At 38.7% G+C, this 21,856-nt stretch overlaps 1 protein-coding gene across 3 annotated transcripts in view; it reads right to left on the bottom strand.

Annotated features, from left to right (window-relative positions):
- The window catches only part of DCC (DCC netrin 1 receptor), a 735,384-nt gene that overhangs the window by 107,966 nt on the left and 605,562 nt on the right, over nt 1-21,856 (bottom strand). For all 3 annotated transcript variants that reach the window (XM_075841459.1, XM_075841451.1, XM_075841442.1), the window contains exons 13-14: nt 11,583-11,724; nt 3,842-3,952 (exon numbers count right to left, since the gene is read on the bottom strand). In XM_075841459.1, coding sequence (XP_075697574.1) covers nt 3,842-3,952; nt 11,583-11,724 — 253 coding nt within the window. The remainder of the gene's footprint in view (nt 1-3,841; nt 3,953-11,582; nt 11,725-21,856) is intronic.

Here is a 21,856-nt window from a genome sequence, read left to right on the forward strand (position 1 = left end):
TGAGAAGCCCCAAGACAGAAAAAAATCTAATCTTGAAAGTATAAGAAGAAAATATTAAGCAATAAATATACAGTTTAGGTAAAGTTTAGATATAATCTACATAAAAAAGTTGAGTCCTGTTGTAAAGACAGTACATTGCATCCTGTGCTGACCCTGAGTTATTGCTTGTATTATACTCCAGAGCTGAATTCACAATTATGCTGGTTGCTATTGGAAACAGTCAATGTTAGTCGACAGACACACCCCTCAGCTTAGCTGAGCTTTTCTAATGCAATGGTCTCTATTGCACTGCATTCTGGGGGGAGTCATTACTTAGAGTACATAAGATTGCTATACGATGTCCAGTATGTGCTTCCCACAATGCAAATCTCCAAAGCTATCTCTATACAGTCACTGAAAAAGCAAGAAGTACTGGAGGATTTTAGCTCAAAATTCTGTGAGATACTCTGGATAAGATTGATGGCTTGTGGTGCACAACTGTCTTTTGTCAATATTGAAGTCAATAAAAATGTTTTGTGACTGTAATCTGTTTTTATTTATTTTTATTAAAATATATTGTTTTTGTTTTATTTTAAGTATTTTTTAAAGATTTTTTTTTAGGTTATTTTTAATCTATGGATAATAATTGGGGCTATAACGTTGTCCTAGAGAACCACAGTATATCTTATCATGGCCAATGTATCATACAAGTATCTATGTCTTAAGCAACTCCATGTGCATAACATCAGGGCTTGTCTCTTTGAGAGCGGAAGGGACAAGCTAATGTTTTTGCATCATCAAAGCAACTTATAACATAGTAGCAATTTATAATTATAATAAAACAGATTGTACATAGTAAAGCCATCATAAGATATTGTGTGTTAAGTATTCCCAAAAGATTTTTTTTATATTTAAATATTATATATATCAGGTTTATACTTAGCTTCAAAACCGCAATGATACAGTATATTACCAGATGGAAATAAGCAACATAAAGAGTTAAAAAAAATAAAAAAATCCAGTAATTGAAATGACCTAAATACACTGGTGATGCTGAGCTATTTACAACTGATAGCAAACTAGACAATTTCAATGCGAAGCTTGGCTACAAATTAACTAACCGAACAGAGAATCTCAGCGTGAAACTTGGCTCTATACATTTCCTCATGTCTTTCATTATCTACAATGTCACATGTCATAGTAAGATGTAAACATTTTCTGAGGGAATCATCCTTGAAACTGATTGTTTAGATTTCAACGTTATCATAACTATTGATGTTGGTACGAATGATACAAAAAGTGCCCTGTACAATATACACGCACCAAATGATATTAGGTTATCCAAAGTTACAAATCATGCCAAGTGCGGTGATATTGTTTGTTATACATTTTTATTCTAAAGCAGTGGCTTGCATAGCAAAGAGGGCCCCCCACATCGATGATCAAAATGGGCCCCTGATTAGGGTACCAGATTTTACCAACAAAGATAGAAGGGCCTATTGCTTGCTTTCCCCTTCCACACACTTTCCATGAGGAGGAGGAGTTGATGCCATTCTGACGAATGGCTGTGCGCTGTACACTGTGTGGCAGGGCCGGGGTGTACAGCAGGTGGAAGGGAGCGCTGCGCTGGCTCCCTTCCCCTGCTTGTTTTAAAAGCGCCCTGGCCCGGCGACACCTTCGATGGCGCCGCTAGCAGCTGCTGCTGCTGCGGCTGCTACTACTGCAGCGACGCCACTATAGCAGAGCAGGGAGGTATCTCCCCGCTCTGCTATGTGCTAGCCGCACTTTAGCTCCTTGAAGGAGCGGAATCCCCGTGTTTTCGGGGATTCTGCTCCTGGACAGAGCGCTTAATGTCTCTGTCCATATCTGGGCAGTGACATCAGGGGAAACTCTTGAAGCGGAATCCCCGAACACATGGGGATTCCCCTTCAGGAGTTGCCGCTGATGTCACTGTCTAGATCTGCCTGGCACGGATGCAAAACTTTATGCAAACCGGCCGGCAGAATGGCCGATTTTACCGGCCGGCACTCGGGCTCGGGCGCGACCCGGTCGTGTGAATCCCGCCTAAAGGAGTCAGGGCTCTTGGGGAGTGTGTTACGTGACGTCTCTTGGATCTACTAAATGGCTACAAAAGCTCACAGAGTGGAGGACATGTCTCACAACCTCATCCACTGGAATGCCACCTTAGAAGATAATTACCTTGGAAGCTTGTCCTGGTAACTGGTTGCCTTTTATATATTTGTCCCTATATATTTGTCCCTATAATATATAAACATATTATGTGCTGATTTAAAAAGATCATCTCTAAATGTCTTTCCATGGAAAGATATTCGAGTGCATGATGCTTTACAGTGAGGGTCAGCAAGAAGACTTCTCCTAGCCTGGTTGGGTCTTCTGTCTGAGCTTGGGCTCTGTTCCTATTTAATTTTGTTTGGCGCCAGGGGAGGGGAATTTGACCTCACTTAGGCCCCTCCAGGGCCTGTACCCTTGGGCGACCGATGTTGCTGGTAAGACCTTGGCATCACAAGGTGTAAGATTCCTCTTAAAGCCCAATACAATCTGTGCACTTTGAGTGTTAACATCTGTCAACATGCTCTGACTTTCGGAACGTCTTCACTTAGTCAAATTGAATAAAATCTTTCAATGCAATAGTCTCAGGATTCCTACATTGCATGAGAATCTCAAATCTAAGAATAAATATTTGAGAACTTCCCAGATGTCAGCAACCACAAGGGAGCATTGCGGGAAACCTTGACTCTTTAGTAGCTTCCCAATCACTTTAACAAAATGTTCTAATTAAAAGGGATATCCACAGGGAAAAGAGGCAGTTCTCCAACATACTGTCTGTCTCACTGATGCTTATATCAAACAGAAATACAGTGAAGGCGAGGTGAGCGACATGAATCCTACATGCTGTAAAGTAACTGCCGTTAACAATCTGTCTGACGGCCCTGTCTATATGAGGCTGGCACACTGAGGACTCTCAGCATCTAATAAGTGTTTGACTCCCTCTGGTTTCATTAAAGCATCAGTAAATTTGTAGTCCCATGCAAAAAAACTTGCAGCAGCCTTAATATTACAAACGGTAGGGGTCAACGGAAGGAGTTGAGTGTTTATGTACTTTCATGTTTAAGCTTGTTCCCGTTATCGTTTTCTGTTATTGGCCTGGTATTAAATTGAAACCTAAGAAATCTAAAAAATTGTTAAGATCTAGACATATCTACTGTGGTAACTTTTGTGAGAATTGTGTTGAGATGTCTCAAAGGATACTGTTCAATAAGGATGTAATACAATGAATGCATATCCACCATTCATGGTTAACATTTAGCAAATCTGAGCCAATGGCCAGACACATAGAGTAATACTCTGCTCAACTGCGGGTCTAATGACCTGGACTAACAGTATCATAGGGACCTATGATGGTGCTAGTTTGGTCATTAGACCTGCATTCATAACCCTATTCTTTTTTTGTTTACTTTTTTGTCATAACATAGACAACTCCATATTTTTTCCTTATAAAAAGACAAATTTTTTTTTTTGCTGAAACTGTAATACCCCTTTAAATAGGCTTAGAGGCTTTGTGTTTGCATAAGACAGGCATAACTATGATGGTGTCCTCACAATGAAGTGCAACATTGCAACTTAATCAGTTGCCCCAATAAAAGTGCCCCCAATAACTAAACATGCTATTAACCTCTATGATACTCTTGCCAGCACTCCTGAGTAACCATTTGAGAATTAATGTGTATGTTTTAGCTATTATTATTTTTAGAAGCCGATATAATCTGGTCTAACACTGACCGTGGACATCATACAAATATCACATATTAGAATAGAAAGTCTCTGACAACAAATCATGTACCGTCAAGGTCGTTCTCTGGCGTTTCTGTTGTATACCAATCAGATGAGGGTCCAGTTCCATTCACTGTCATTGCAGAGACTTGAAAGCTGTACTGACTTCCTTTTTCAAGTCCTGCAACACAAAAATGCAAAAAAAATGAATAAACCATAAATAAAAAGCTGCCAGAGCTTCTATTGGGGTTAGTTAATATAGAATATAAAAATAGTAAATAATTAGATATTTATTCTTGTGTGGTTAAAGCAAGAGAATATCTTACAGGGGTTGTTTTATGAGAGACATTGAGTGCATATTCCTGGGATACGCCATCAATGTTCGATCGGTGGGGTCTGACTGCAGTGACTCCCACCGATCGAAATAATGAAGCTTCAGTGGTGCTAGAAAAGAACCTTATTATTTCGTCTCATGTCAGCTCCACTCTAATTTCGCATGGTTGGCTATTGATTATAATGGGTTCATAAAGATAGATGTGATTGATATTAGGTAGATCCTGTGCATCAGAGACACGCAGGACCAGCTCTCAGCCAAGCCGTCAGTTCAACTGAACTGGCGGATTCGGTGGAGAGAGAACGATATTGCTTTTATATGTGCAGCGGACATAAAAGCTGTATCTTAAAAAAGTTAAAACAATAAAAGTAGTAAAAGTAAATTAGAGAAGTTCTTAAAAACACAAAAAAACATTGATTTAATAATAAATAAAAAAAGTACATTCAAACGTGTACATAGCCTTTAAGTTGCTCTTTAAGAGTGGAGGTCCTACAAGAGGAAGTCTACTTAGTGTCCACCTCTAACCTTGTGACTTCCTGTCTTGCAAATTCACAGTATATAAAAAACAATGTTGGTCTACTGGGTTGTAGACAAGAGGGAAATTACTGTACTAAGAATGGTGAAGTCCATGGATGAAGGACTGTTTTTTTAGCCATGGTGGCTTATTGGAGACAGCTGGACACAAGATTTCAGACTATATTTAAAAATGTAAATCCATCCACAATTGATCCTCTGTCAAAGATATGTGTCATAAGGTAACTTCAATGTAGTCCTAGTTGGCGCTCAAGAAAAGGAATGTAACTGTACTGAGAATTTGGGAGTCCATGGATAAGGATGTTTTATATAAAGAAAATCAGAGTAGATCATGATGGCTTATTGGAAGCAGCTAAAAACTACTTGAAGATTACAGACTAAGTTTCAAAGGAAATATCTAGCCACAATTGACATTCTGACCTATCATTAATAAAGTCCATGTTTTCTGACCACATCCAATATCAAGAATGAACTGGCTGAGGCTCTCCTTAAAGCCCTCAAAACTATTTGGTACCACTTAGAGATTTTGTTACTGGAGATCACGGAAAAAACATTCTAAGCAATGGGTTATTCAACTCAATGGTGGTTTGGGTGCTCTACAAGCTGACAGACTCAATAATTTGGTCTATTGATACGTCTATATGATTCTGAATGTCATAGTTTACATTCTTAGTGGATACATTTGGATTCTTGCCTATGAGGTTTTAGCTATCGGATTCACTCTTGTTATACAATGCTTTGAATCATAACTGACACGTTTTAGTATTTTGCCAGATAGCTCTCCTCCAGAAGGAAGAATACTGTCTCTCTAGTACCACCTCAGTACCTTCCAATAGCTACTTCAAAGCCATCTTACTCAGCCAACCAGAACCCTACTCTGAACTGATGAGTAGCAACAACTCCGAAACAGTGCTGTCTACAGATAGGTGTCTCTGGATTGGCTATTAACCCTCATGTTTCATGTCATGTTTCAAGAAAATGTAACCCCTTCCCTCTGCAGCCATTTTTCGGATTTTCACTTTGTTTTCTCCTCCCCACCTTCCAAAATCTCACTTTTTTTTTTCCTGTCTATATAGCCATATGAGGGCTTGTTTTTTGCGGAACAAGTTGTAATTTTCATGACATCATTTATTGTACCACATAATGTAGTAGGAAGCTGAATTTTTTTATTTGTGGGGTGAAATGGGCAAAAAACTGTGATTACACAATTTTTTGGGGGGTTTGTTTTTTTTACGGCATCCATCATGCGGTAAAAACTACATATTCACCTTATTCTGCAGGTTGATATGATTACGGACATACCATATTTTATATATTTTGTTTTATGTTTTACCACTTTTAAAAAAAGAAAACTATTTGCTAAATTAAAAAAATCTTGTGTGCCAACATATTCTGAGAGCCATAACTTTTTCATTTTTCCATCAATTTAGCGATGTGAGGGCTTAAATTTTGCAGGGCGAGCTGTCGTTTTCACCGATACCATTTTGGGGTATATGCAAATATTTGGTCACTTTTTATTTAATTTTTTTGGAGAGCTAAGGTTACGGCATTCACTAAGTGGGTTAAACAACACTATATTGTCATAGTTCGGACTTTTACGGACACGGCAATACCAGTTATGTTAACTTTTATTTATTTTTTAACATTGATTTATTGAAAATGTGAAAAGGTTTTTTTTTACAATTTTTATGCTTTTTTTAATATTTTTTTTGGAACATAAAACAACCCTTTATTTAACTGTTTATTACTTTATTTTATTAGTCCCCCTAGGGGACTTGAAGCAGTGATCCTTGGATCGCTTGCATGACATACTGCAATGCTATTGTATGGCAGTATATTGTGATTCTGACAAAGATGGTGGACCTGGGGGCCTTTGTTAGGCCCCAGGATGCCATAACAACTGTTGTTACCAGCTGATCATGCCGCAGGGTGGCGCGATGGCTTGTTTGAAGGGGCGCCCCCCCCCCTGATCCTAACACTTTAAATGCCACGGTCACGATTGACCACGGCATTTAAGGTGTTAAACGGGTGGAATTAAAGTGAACTTTGATTCCGCCCGTTGCAGTGAGGTGTTGGCTGTATAACACAGCCCGTGAGCCCGCTCCATACTTCCCCTTAACCCTTATCACGTACAGTTATGTGATAATGTGTTAAGGGGTTAAAGGGTTGATCATTGACTTACAGAATAATTATCTATAGGAGGCACTATACAGACAATTTTCTTCCATCTAATGGAGAGCTATTTTGCATACTTTTTCCCAGGAAGCATTGTTCATACACTTCCCCCCAGCTGGATCTCCACAAAGAGTCCAAGAGTTAGCATGTTGCATTAATGCCAAAGAATTTATGAAACAGAAATTATTCACATTGAAATAAGCACTTCAAAATTTAGTTACAAGATACTTTACGATAAAAACTAATGCAAGATATTTAAAGATGTAAGTGTAATTTAAAATACCCTGTTATGGCACATGTCTTATAATTCTGGAAAGATATATACTTACTTAGACAAGAAATACACTTCTAGAAAGCAGAACATTTAACGGAGACACTAAAACAATCAAACTGTCACTTTTTAATAAAATTTGCAAAAAGGTAATATTTTAAAACATTTTAGAATTAAAATGTTCCCCCATGTTCCATCTAAGTATAAGATTGGCCATTATTTCATTATTTTATGAAAGTACCCGAAATGCGTAAGCATTATAAATTACAATGCCTATTAAGATTTTTACACATTTTGAGGATAAAACAAGGACAGTCAAAAACATATCAACTATAGACTATAGAGGTAGAGTATATCTCCACCCTTCCAAGGTCAAAATTCATAGGTTTGGGGCTGTCAACCTTGGTCAGTTCCCTCAACATGTTGACCAATTAACTAGGGTAATGGACTCTCTAAGACACTTTGGGACCCACCTTCTAAGGAAGATATTTAAGATCCAGAAGAGCAGAATAAGGCTTCTATAGAGCATCAATTGATGAAATTAACATCAATAATACTGGAATCCATGTTGCTAAGTATTATGGAGGAAGTTGACTGATTTTTATTTACTTATGATGTACTTAGCGTTTAACATCAACAAAGAGAAGATAGTCAATGAACCAGTCAACATTTTCATCTTATTGTTTAGTTTGACTAAAATGTAACAATAATTGGTTGCTACAATTTGTCTTCTGTCACTTGTAATTATATCTAAAGCTTATATTTTGTCATATATTTAATGAAATAAAGAAGTCACTTCTTCACCAAGGTTTCTCTAGAGTTGTCCAATTCAGCTGACTTTCTAGTATTAGAAAGACATGGTGGACCTTCTTCCAGGCAGGTGGCCTCAATCAAACATTGACGTGGTCCTCCCCTTTATGATGCCCCGGTTTGCCACCCAGGAGAGAAGGGCCTGGTGTTTGTTTTCCATTTACAAGATCCTTTGGACTATTTACAAGGACCTTGGGTCAATTCCCCTGCCTCTATCAGTGCATCTGGGCAGGCAAGTCCTACACAGGCTCTCACCACCCAATAGCAAATGGGATGAAAAAACGAAAGCTGGGCTCCCACTCTCCAATGGCCCCATAGCAGCCACATGGTCTGCCTATATGGCACATATGCCCTTGTCTTCACTTCTATGAATCTCAGCTGCAATACCAGACATAGCCCATCGACAGCCATGCTTTTCTAAACTCAGACAACCCCTTTAAATCATTTAGTTCGTAAGGCAAATCCCTGGAAACCACTTCTTATGAGATGCAGGTAACATTTTATAGCTAGTTTAGGATTTAATGTTTAGATGAGTTTTTATGATATTGGTTGAGCCAATGATACTATTGCACCTCCATGTAGGAACCATGATAACTCATTTCTGGTGTTTTATTGCATCTTGAATGATTTATCACCTATTCACAGGGGGGAAGAGCATGTACTCGCCAAGACTGAACTAATTTGAGGTTTATATATGGTTCTCAACATCTCCGCCCTTGCTTCGTAATTAGTATTTTTGTAATACAGGATATGTAGCAAAGGGTTGGATGCTATATATTTTTTTGCTCTTGAGTTATAAGGTCAGCTGCTAGAAAAAGCAATAAGAGTCCTGGTTATATCAATATATCTAGCTTTTCAATTACCTCAATCTTCCCTTTCATTTACAGACCTCAACAATACATCTCTTTTTGACTGACAGATCTGCCCTATCATTGAATTCCTATAATAGAGCCTTAATATGTAGATCAATCCTGATAAATATCTGGCATGAAGCTGAGGGCGCTGTGTAAGGGGAGGATCGTTTATTTCACTCAGCTAATTTCATCACAATTAATCTCGGTTTATAAATGAAGGCAAAAGAAGCTTTGATAGGAAAAATTAAGGAAACGTAAGGGATGGATTCCATTTGCTTTTACGTAGAAGATAACATTTTGTTTTTCTATTCTAGTTGAGAACCCACTGGGAAAAGACAATGATATAGATTCTATTGCGGGGCAATGTTGAGCTTTGTTTGCATCACGTTTCAGCCTCCTATAGAGGGAAAGCTTTGGGAGGATTTTTCGACGTACACCTACGACAGAAGGCTACGACTTATGCCACTGAATAGGCATCCAGTGGCATATGTCACCGATAGAACCCCATACTACAGAAAGAAATACATCCAATTTGAACTGCATTTCTTTATACAGGAGAAATACTATTTTTCATACAGCAAAGCAAAAGGTATGCAGATGCCAAAACGACACTCTTTTGGCATACACCAGGTGCATGGGGTCCTATGGATATGTTCGACATACAAAGCTGATGTTAACAGAACCTTAGTTTGGTTGGTGACCTGTACAGTGCCTTTCATTGACTCCCACCCTTATAGTGTACCATGTAGTACCCAAATAATATGATCATACAGTGACCAAATAACAGTGCCGTAAGGCAGGCAAATAACATTGTTAAAGCATAACTCCAATCATACAGACATTATTTAGAAAAGCAATGGATGCTCTGTCTCCTACTGCTGAGCTATGAGCGGCCGGCAGCACGGACTTTACACAGTCCGTGATACTGTTAGAAGAAAAGTCACTAATTCAAGTGGTTTAGAAAAATTCTTATTGTGCACACTCCTGCACTATAATAGTTTTTCTAAATAATGTCTTTATAATGGGAGGTACGCTTTAAGTAAAGATGAGCAAATTTTACATTTCGAGGCCAATTCTATCAAAAATTTGATTCGGTCTGGATAAATTTGCACCAAAACGCAAGGTCCCCCGATTGCCATGTCTGACTCTCTGATGACTTCTAGAACGGTATGCAAGCTGGATACAGTCCTAGAAGACATTAGATAGTAAAACAGGACAATCAGGGCACTTGTAATTACATCCATAAAATAAAAAAAATACCACACTCACTGCCCCTCACTCTTCGGTAGCTACGCCAGTGATTGGCTGCAATGGTCACATGGGACAAAACTAAGTAATCTCACCTGCCTGGCCTCCTAGGATTAAGCAGTTTTGTCGCATGTGACCGCTGCAGCTAATCACAGGTCACATGGGACAAAACAACGTCATCTCAGGAGGCCGCCAGGGATGCTACGAGAGACCAAGGAAGGTGGTGAGTATGGTATTAATTTCCTCTTCTACCATCTTTTTTTCTATAATTTGTAAAATGTGTCCGACGGCTGCCATTTTGCCTATTTATGCGCTCCGAATCCCAAAAGTTTGGATTTCAGTTAATTTAGAAACTTTAGGGAAATTCAGACCGAATTCGATTTGAGACTAATCGGTTAGCTCATCTCTATTGTTGTCACTCAACTAAGGAATTTTGGTACCAAGTATAGGATCAAGGGTGCAAGCTCCGGGTGCCCAGGCCATCAGAGTTGTTGTTCCCCGTAAATAGTGACAGGCGTTGCACCCAGTGTCACTACATCAGTCGCACACCCCCTAAATCCGGTCGTAATTCTATTACTAACCATATCGAAACAATGAATTATGAATTTTGACATGAAGCTCCCAGTATATGCGGAAGCTTAATCTATCCCTTAAAATAGTATAAGTAATTGTGTAAGAGTGAATGTGTAAAAAAATTCTACAGAAAAAAATGAAATTATTTTTTTTTATTTTTTTATATAATGATGCCGTAATGGTAAATCTGCCAAGTAATACGTAGGTACAGGGGATGTATTATTGAGCAAATTTATCTTACAGGACTCTAGATGTTATAATTCATCTCATTCTAGACCACTGGGTGCTTGCTTTTCTTTTCCCGTGTTTTTTTTAAGAAATCCATAAAAAAAAACTAATTGTAGCATGCCACTATATGTCGTATTATAGAGGCATTTTCTATTAGACATAGAGGTACATGGGGTGCCTGTGGGTCCATAATACAAACAAGGTCTGTGTAAATGGCTCTGATGTCATTATCATGGCAGGCCTTAGGGGTGTGCAAATGGTGCCATTGTATAGGGCGTAACAGTCATCTTTGATGAAGGGGAAGCCTCAGGGGCATTGGTGACCACCAGAAAGCGTATTATTAATTGTACATACTGTTATTAAATGACACATGAAGCTATTTGGTGACTGTATATTGGTATTATTTACGTACTACTGTATATGGTGGTATTTACATTGTGTAGCACTCTCTTTTTCTTGCAGTATATGGTGGTGATAGCGGCACTGTAAAGCATTTTTACTTAGGCAAGTGTTATTTGGCCAACTAACTGTAGGCCAAAAGAGTATCCTATTTTTCATACGTCGGGGAGGTAGGCCTCGTGATACATTTGGGTTGTATGGAATATCGTAGTAGACTGCTTTTCAATACAGAGGCATTCAGTAAAAACATCCTATGGACAAACGCCTGAGCCGTACATTGGGAAAATATGTCAGAAAATCCTCCTTAAGTATACATCCGACGGAAAGCTCAAACCGAGTGTGAACAGAGTCGAAGAGGTATGGATTATAATCTGTGATAACTCACCTGTGAACAAGTACCAAAGATTATTTGGCTCAATAGTCTCCAGTTCTCCCCTTCGAGTAGTTTTTCTATGACGGATTTTATACCCGGTAATAAATCCATTTTGCGTTCCTGATGGGGGCGGCAGCCAGCTAACCTTAATACCCTGAAAAATAAATGGTAGATGCAGATTAAACCTGTACTCTAGGAAGACATTTGTTTTATATATGACTTACTGTACATTGCATTCATAATTGTACAAACTTCAAAGCTAAAATCTGAATGCATCCCATGATGGTTCAGTGTCTGCACAAAGATTGATGTCGTGATTTGAGTTCTGTGAGGTTTTATTTATTTAGCCCTCTCATTCAAAAAGAATAAGAGGACTTTGCATTTATATACAGTATATATTTTTTTAAATCTCCCCCTTCCTTTTCTTAGGGTGCCCGCTGACTTGAGCGCCGCTGCATGTAAACACTGCATGCAGCGTTCATGTCCATACATGCCCCCCCCCTGCCCTAATGTAAGGAACCCCTTACATTGCACAGAAAAGGTGTCCCCTCTGTGCAGTGTGCAGGTGTCTCATGCGTTGCACAGAGAGTGGGAGATGGGGGGGGGGGATTATTGACCTGAACACCGCTGCAATATTTCATGCAGTGATACTCAGGTCAGTATGCCCCCTAGGGGGATTTTTTTGTAAACCATTTAATTGCAAAGTCCTTTTATTCTTAATAAGTAAGAAGGCTTAATAAAAAAAAGTTAAAAAAAATTCTGGATGACCCCTTTAAGTCTTTACACCAGTCACTGTTCAGTACTCATTTGTAGGAAATGCCTCCCTGATTTATAGGAGCTCAACTAAGCCATTAGGGAGGTGTCTATCAACAAGCTTGTTGACACTTTCCAATGACGACCAGCTGAATTGTGAATTCAGCCCTGAAGTATAATACAAGCTTTAATTATACAAGTAATGGCGTGTATTTATGAAGTGACTCAACTTTTTATGTAGATATATAGAAACTTAAAAGGATGTGCAAAGGTGGATGAATGTTTTAAAAAATAATATAAAATAAATTAATACAAATCACTTTCAAAAAAGAAACATTTTTCATTATTCATTTACCTAGAATAAAGCAACAACATTGGCAATTATGCCACAGAAATATTCCCTGTAATGTCTACGAGATACTTTATCTTCTCCTGGCTCTTCACACCAGGAGATCATGTCACTCCTGCTTTCACACCTTGAACGCACTAAAGCATCTCAAACTTATCAATTATCTGTCCTTCTATAAAGTTACCTCACCTCAGATGTCCTAATGCTGTACAAACTAGGGAATCTTACATACAGGGTCTCTTCTCTTAAAAGAAGAATCTATAATAGCAATAAGACGCAAATAAAAATTCTGAATGTAGCTGAGCTGAGTTTGTCATTTGCACTATTTCTCATCATATCCTGTGTTATCTTTGTTTGACATGGACTGTAAGCAGGGGCGTACACAAAAATCATAAAGCCATTTAGAGGGCTCCACTCCCTACTTAGAGCCCCATACATGTAATACACAGTTAATCTCCACCATTGTTTCTTTAGGTTCAAATATTTGTACTGATAATTTCATAATCAATCTCTATAGGGCAGCTCTGTTTTTCGGATTTGATAAACAATATAATTCCGGCGGTCTGCAGCCACCAGTAGGGGGAGCTAACTGCGTATGAATTTATACAGGAAGTATTAAAATCAATATGAGATCTGTATGCAGGAAGCTCCCCCTAGTGGCAGTTTTAAGATAGCCTCCAAGCCAGTTTTACAGCAAGCAGGGGAAGCAGTTCAATGCTTTGGGTCCAGACTTACTAAGACTGGCGTTTCAGTCCACTGCACGCCACCTAATAACTTTGTCACATCTTTGGCAATCCAATTCAATTTCTGGCGTAAATTATATTAAATATGTTAGGCTGCGGTGGCCCAGCCCCTCTAGTTTAGCCCTGCTCACTTTTTTTTAATGTGGCAAGAGCAGCCGAAAATCGAAAAAAGTCGCAAAAGTTGCACCCTTTTTATGATAGTGGCGTAAAGCTAATAATGGTTTTGCCCCATTGTGTGTTACCTATCTACCCTACTATTAGCTTGAAAAGGGTAAAGCATTATTAGACAAATCCCCATGGCCTTCTTAGGCTCTGGCATCAGAACAAGTTACCGGCCCGGCCCTTCGGTCTAATTTTCACCTACTTCCTACAAAGTCCTTTGACTTTCATCTATTGAGGAAAACTTTGAATTTATCACTTTACAAATGAAGAAGTTGGCATCGTATCTGTGAGTCAAACATGAGCGAATATTTAATTCCACTGATTTTGGGTGATTCGAGGGTAGGATTGCCAACAATTTGCCAATTGACTTATTGAAAAATGTCCAATTTCTTAAATTAGTATCAAATGTCAGGAAAAGAAGAAAAACTCTGCATAATAAAATCGCAAATACTAGTAGAACACAAACTGTATCAGTCACTTCCAGTGCTCTGTATTATATGTGGAAAGGCAGCAATGGACATATGTAGCAGAGCTTGAGGAAGCCTGAGGAAGACGCTCGTTCGGCGTCGAAACGCGTAGTCACTATTGTTACTATTAAATAGATGTATGTTTTAAGTTCATGTTACTTCAAATCTCTGTGTTCCTTTGTCCATTTGCAATGTAGCAGCGCCTCATATGATCCATTCTTTTCCTATTTTTTGAATCTCTCAGACTGTTACTAGACAACCCTCATTGAAGTTTTACATAGGACTGCGGGTAAACCTACTGCATTATTTTAATCGAAGGAGCTATCAGGGAGTACAAACAATGAACAACCCAAGAGTTATTCTAATCACAGAAAGTAATAGCGTAACATAATAGCATAACGCTAGCATATACCGATGTAGCCATCTTTATCTTGACTTTTAACGCATTAAATACACAGTGACAAGAAACTTTAAATGGACTTTTTCAATGGCTTTTCAATGTTTTTTGTTGTGTGATATCACGCTGCAGCAAGATATCAGAGTCAAGATAAACTTGGCTATACCTCTATCATCACTTTCTAATAGGTGAGTATTCGACTGCTGGAATGCCCACCGATCCTGAGATTGAAGGGGCCTCACGCTGGTTTAGCACTGCAGAGTCAGAGAAAAGCAGCAATGCAGCTCCTTCAATCTCAGGAATTCCGGGACCCCCACCGATTAGAAAGTGATGTCATATCCTGTTGTCCACTGCTTTTTATTTATAAGAAATTAGAAAATTCAAAATTATGCTGATTTCCTGCTAACTGGGAGCAGTGCATTGTGGGAGCTCTGATGGCACTTAGGTCACATGACTCTCTGCAGAGTACAGATAAACTGCATACAGATTTTAAGATGTAACCAGCAGAATGTCAACTTTTGCTTTGGGTATGAATAGAGAAAAAAAATGACATTTACCTCGAAATCGATAGAAGATAAATAAAAGAGGGTATTAACAAAGTGACTCAACATTTTTACACCACCTTTTCAGACTGCTGGTCCCCCACATATCAGCTGGTCCTCCAGAGTCAAACTGTTGAAAGCCTCGCCCCCTAACTGGCTCTTATCAAGAGCGATTTATAGTGTACATGCCTATTTTCCTTGCAATTGCATTGATTTCATTGGGCCCCGTGTACTGAGCTTGATGGGTCTCGACCACTAGTCAAAAGTGTGGAGGTCCCAAGTTGGGCACACTATCACTCATTGCAAAAATCATAATGGTGCCTCTCATGACATCACATCCTGCCATACTGGAGAGGAAGACTATTACAACGAGTATTGTCTATTGACTCCCAACTTTAAAGACCCCGGCAAAAAGATGATTTTGCTGGGGTCTTGGAAGTTGCCAATAGCTGCTTATTTTTCCTACAGCAGCCACTACAGCGAAAATATAGTATTACATTCAACCATGTAAATTATTGTAATACATGGATGAACTTAGTCCGCTATAGCTCAAGCCTCTGCTTGTCAAGTGGGGGACCCCACTCTATGACATACATATGACCCCACTCTATGACATACATATGACCCCACTCTATGACATACATATGACTTATTCAGGCATACGGAATGATGTTGTTGCCATTAGACAACCCCTTTAAGGTTTCGTTCACATCTGCACTAGGACTCTGTTCTGATGTTCCGTCTGAGCTATCCGTCGAAAAGGAGCCCTGACCAACACAAACAGAAACCATTGGTTTCCGTTTCCATCACCATTGATTTCAATGGTGACAGATCCGGTCCCAATGGTTTCCGTTTGTCTCAGTTGTGCAGGGATTCCGTCGTTTTTATTCAAGTCGACTACGCTATTGATTCCATCAAAACGGCGGAACCCTTGCACAACGGAGACAAACGGAAACCATTGGTACCGGATCCATCACCGTTGAAATCAATGGTGATGGAAACGGAAACCTTTGGTTTCCGTTTGTGTCAGTGAGGGTCCAGTTCCGATGAAAAGCTGAGACGGAACATCGGAAAGGGACCCTGGAGCAGATGTGAATGAAGCCTAAAAGGGTTGCACCAAGATTGAAACTGATCACCTATCCACAGGATACATGATAAGTGTCTGATCTGTAAGGGTCTGACCGCTGTCACCCCCACTGATCACGAGAACAGGGTCCATGTGTTCCCCGATTCCCCGATTGATTCTATAAGACCGCTGGATCTTCGGAGCGGTGGGGGTTCTTGCGGTCGGATCACCACCAATCAGACACTTATCACCTACACTGTGGATAGTTAATGAGCTTCAATCTCGGGTCAACCTTTTTAATATTGCTGTGATTGTGGACCTTAAGAGCCCCTGTGCAGATTCACACAGCCCATAGATTAAGGGTATAGGGCCAGCCATAGTAGGGCCCCTCAATTCTCAGGGACCGATAACTGTATGTATGTATTGTACACCGTTACATTAGCTTGACATGCCATAATATGGTAAAAGGGAAGGTGCTGTCCAAAGTAGAGAACCCTTTCAAGATACACGCCAGGCGAATTATCTTTTGGAGACTTTACACCCCATCGGACATGGTATAGGAGTTTATAATGAGCAACTGCAACAAAAAAAAAAAAAGTGGATAAATATCTGGGGGGTGGGAGATGAAGGAGTTCTGAGCCAGGACTTTGGCCTTGGAATGATAATGAGCATAGTACGAGACGATCTCAAACTCGTACTCTTAATAATTTAGGAGATTTCCATTTCAAAAAATGTTAATTTAGTCACACTGCTCGGAAATATAGATAATCTGCCTCTGCACAGTAGGACGGTAATTCAGAATACGCATTTGCATCTGCATGGAAGAACGGCCACAAATCTGGATGCAACTCTGTGTTAATTAAATATGCATGCTTACAAAATGAAAAAGCTTTATTTATTCTCACGGAATAACACAAGTGTAATGACTGCTAAATCCCCATAGACAGATTTATGCAAATATTTTTTCTGCAGATGACAAACACTTTACATTTTTTATGAACGTGACCTATGATGCTGCGAGTTAGATGACATCACTACATGTAATGTGCCGGGCGGCTACTGCCGACGTGATGTATTTGTCTTCTGAATAATTTAATATTCTGGTTTTAGAGAATGTTTTTTTTTTACATGTCAAGAATGTTTTCCATTATTTGTGAGATTTTGTAATTAAACTTAAAGAGGCTCTGTCTCCAGATTATAAGTGCCCTATTTCCTACCTAATCTGATCGGCGCTGTAATGTACATAACAACAGTGTTTTTTTTATTTTGGAAAACGATAATTTTTGAGCAAGTTATGAACAATTTTAGATTTATGCTAATTCGTTTCTTAATGACCAACTGGGCGTTTTTTTTTACTTTTTACCAAGTAGGCGTTGTAAAGAGAAGTGTATGACGCTGACCAATCAGTGATCAATCAGCATCATACACTTCTCTCCGTTCATGCCCAGCTTGTTTCACTGCACAGCATGATCTCGCGAGACATCGCCTGCAGCCACTGCAGATTCGGATAAACGTCCTGGCATGGCTGGAGGTGATGTCTGTTGACTCTTCCATCGCTCCGGTGAAGGACCTGTGGGAGTATGTCCCGTCACAGCATGATCTCTCGTGATCACGCTCTGCAGTGAAACAAGCTGGGCTGGAATTAAGAGACGTGTATGACGCTGATTGGGCTTTACAACGCCCATTTGGTAAAAAAAAAAAACGCCCAGTTGGTCACTAAGAACTAATTAGCATAATCTAAAATTGTTCATAACTTGCTCAAAAAATGATAGTTTTTCAAAATAAAAACCACTATTGTTATCTACATTATAGCGGCTATCAGATTAGGTAGAAGATAGGGCACTTATAAACTGGTGACAAAGCCTCTTTAACCACATCACATGGACAAAGAGGTTATTAAAGAGTTAAAGGAGTATCCCCATCTCGAACATTTGTTTGATAGATGCAGGTCTCACCTCTGGGCTCCTCACCTATCTCTAGAATAGGACCTCCTGACCCCTCTCTTCCCCCGTCCTACCTCCTTCCTCTGTTGATGATTCCCGACCACTGAGTTGCAAGGAGGCCAGAAGTGTGGAAAAAGGTGAGCTCGCTGTGCTACGCTATTTCCGTAACTCTTATTCACTTTTATGGGAGTTACGGAAACAACACAGCTCAGCAAGTTCGCCTTTTTCCGTACTTCCGCCTACTTTGAAACTTAGTGGTCGGGGACAAGCAACAGCAGAAGGTCATTAAAACTAAAAGGGTTGAGGAAAGCCACTTCAAAGAGCATCTACCACTTGGCAGACTTGACGCAACCATGTGTGACATGTTTGGCCTTTTATTTTAATATAGGGCCAGACTGGCCCACCAGAATACAAAATAATCTGCGAGTGAGCCCATGCTCAAAAACATAATGGGCCCCAAAGGTCCAGCAGAAGACAACCCTATTTGGAGGGGACTTTGCAGGGTGGGCCCAAGGAACCCCAGTCCTGTCCTTTTTCAATGGCACCATGAATACTATATTTCAGATATTGGAGAAGCACAGAAACAAAGGCAGCTTCCCTTAGTGATATAAGCTCATGGGCGAAGATTATAGAACGTGGACCCACAGTGATCAGCCGATAATTGGTGGGCTGCATTTAGAAATGGGGTTGTCCATATAGGACAACCCCTTTAAAAAATGGGTGTTATCTTTGAAAAACAATATTCCTTGATGCTTCCTATGATTTGAGGCTACAGTAGTTCAGGCTACAAGATGGCAGTCCCAAAAAATTGTAGATGACAACTATAGTACAAAATGAACACTTGAGAAACAATTGACCCTGTTTCTCCGCTATTAGTTTGTTTTGGCTATATAGGATTGTTACGTCTCTGCCCAATAAGGGGGTGAATGAGTACAGAAGAGAAATCTCCTAGCCCTAAAGGACTGCGAAGTATAAGACATTTTTGAATTTCTCAAATTGCATCATGGTCCTGGATTCAGAACGAATCGATAGAGTAAGGAATTTCATGCAGTCTTTTGTTGTAAGGGATTTAAAAAAAAATATATTAAAACTGGACGCGAAGATAGGCCAAATCATTCATACTACCTTCCAAGAATTGAGTCCCAAATGTTAGGAAATTTTAAGCTCCACCTTAAAAATTCAAATTTTTATAAGTTCCACTCGTTTGCAGTCCATGAAAAAAAGGGACTGTTTGTTTGTCGTAGAACGTGTAGAAATTATGGCTTATTTATAAAGGACAGTGATAACTTCTTTCCGTTAAGGTCACATCATGCACTTGTTCTAGAACTTTCAGTAGTTAAATACATTACATATTGTAGTCGTTGCCTGAACCGAGGAAACAGTAAATTAACTAGAAATGAATCACAACCACTGAGAAATCTATTGATTTCACTTAAATGAATAGCTACTTGAGAATTCAGAGGTCTTACCATTTACATCCTACAGCATTGATTTATTAGCTTTGTCCTCACATGTAGAGGCCGATTCATACATGACATTTATTTGTTTCATGTTTTTTTTGTATTTATATTTTACACATAGTGGTTCCATTCAGATTTAAAGCACTTAAGCTTATCAATGACTCAAAGAACTACTGTACCGCTGGTGGATAGAGAACAATAAGACTCTACACAGAACGTCTAAACAATGTCAGTATAATAAAAAAAAGAAGAAAAGAAAAATCCTTTACTGAGCTGAGGTAGAATGTGTATAAAGTCACGTAGCAGCAGAAAATCTGAAACAATGATGTCTGTGAACTGAGGCAACCGGGATGGTAGTCCCATTGTGATTCCCTTGGCACAGGGAACAAAACTCTGCTCATAAATGTGTCAAAATAAATTTACATATCTATCTATCTATCTATCTATCTATCTATCTATCTATCTATCTATCTATCTATCTATCTATCTATCTATCTATCTATCTCATATCTATCTATCTCATATCTATCTATCTCATATCTATCTATCTATCTATCTATCTATCTATCTATCTATCTATCTATCTATCTATCTATCTATCTATCTATCTATCTATCTATCTATCTGTGTGTCAATCGATCAATCATCTATGTAGTCATCTTCTATCATCTCTCTCTATCTATCTATTCTATCTAGTCATCTTCTATCCTTCCTTCCTTCCTTCCTTCTTTCCATGCATCCATTGATCTAGTCAGCCACCTTCTCATCTCATGTCTATATATCTACATAATGAAATATGGCATTAATCTGACATTGGATAATCAAAACATTATGATAATCTTGCAGTACCAGGCTGGCACTTTTCTAGCACAGAATTACAATAAATGTGGTATTTCCATGGACCAGGAACTGACATAACAAATTAGGAACGCTTTCTGATTAAATAAATGAAACAACAAATGCGAAAAAAGAGTCCAATTGCTGTTTATAATAGAAAAAAGTATAAATTTTATTCATTACAATATTACAAGAGAAAATATATAAAAACAATTCGAGGATCTAAAACTAGGTCTTTATGTGGACCACTCCACGAGATAACGTTATTGTCATGGATATGGTGTTATTATCAATAGTATGTAATACAGTTATAAAAAAGAACCCATCAGTCATGTGCATACGAAAAGTAATTATACCTTACCTCCTAACTGCTGGACACAATCCCTGAAGAAGCTGTACTAGCGAAACGCGTGTCGCGCGTTGTCTTACTTTGTGGACCATTTGACTACATTCACCTTCATGGGTAAGGTTTGCCATATTGTCATAGGATTCTGCTACACACTCACTAGATTGGACGCACATATTCGCTACTATCTATCAGACCAGGTGGGTTTTTGACTTGTATTTCAGGTCATACCCCCTTGATCTGTGACTGACATTAGATGTATACTCTTTCTCCACTTTTTGTCACGTTGAATACTAATGTGTCCAGCAGTTATTTTGAGTAACCTGTACCATGGTTAAGTATGGGAGGTATTATACCTATAATGCTTTACTTTTCGTATGCACAAGACTGATGGGTTCTTATTTATATCTGTATTACATACTATTGATAATAACACCATATCCATGGCAATAACGTTATCTTGTGGTCCAGATAAAGACCTAGTTTTAGAACCTGAAAATGTTTTTATATATTTTCACTTGTAATTTTGTAATGAATAAAATTTATACTTTTTTCTATTATATACAGCAATTGGACTCTTTTTTTCTCATTGGTTGTTTCATGATATATTGGAGTTTGCTATATTTATAACTATAGAAAATTTGGAGGTGTTTAAACACTATGTTGGCTGCACCTAACCAGTTACTAACCTGTGAGACGTGTGTTGTTAAATAAATAGTTGCATTTTGTGCTAATTTTTTATTTTGTATTTTGAATTTTTCATAGACACTGCATTCCAAATTATTATGCAAATGTTATTTTTCACTGATTTTCCTTAATAGTCGATGCAAATGACAGTCAGTATAATCTTCAAGCCATCAACCGTTGGAGTGTAATGCTAATTTTATTGAACAAATCTCCTAATGATCACAGATTTTTTTTTTAGAAGTAAAAAACTCAAAATGCACTGTTTCAAATTATTATGCACAACAGAGATCAAAACATTTTAAAGGTTGTAAAGAGAACTAAAATGGTAATTTGTTGAATTTGCAGCACCAGGAGGTCATATTTACAGAAATCAAAAGCTCTTTCAATAAAAAAAAAAACTTAGCAGGCCAAGTTACATGTTAACATAGGACCACTTCTTTGATATCACCTTCACAATTCTTGCATCCCTTGAATTTGTGAGTATTTGGACAGTTTCTGCTTAAATATCTTTGCAGGATGTCAGAATAGCCTCCC

This window comes from Rhinoderma darwinii, chromosome 1 (assembly GCF_050947455.1).
Source record: "Rhinoderma darwinii isolate aRhiDar2 chromosome 1, aRhiDar2.hap1, whole genome shotgun sequence".
Classification (NCBI taxonomy): domain Eukaryota; kingdom Metazoa; phylum Chordata; class Amphibia; order Anura; family Rhinodermatidae; genus Rhinoderma; species Rhinoderma darwinii.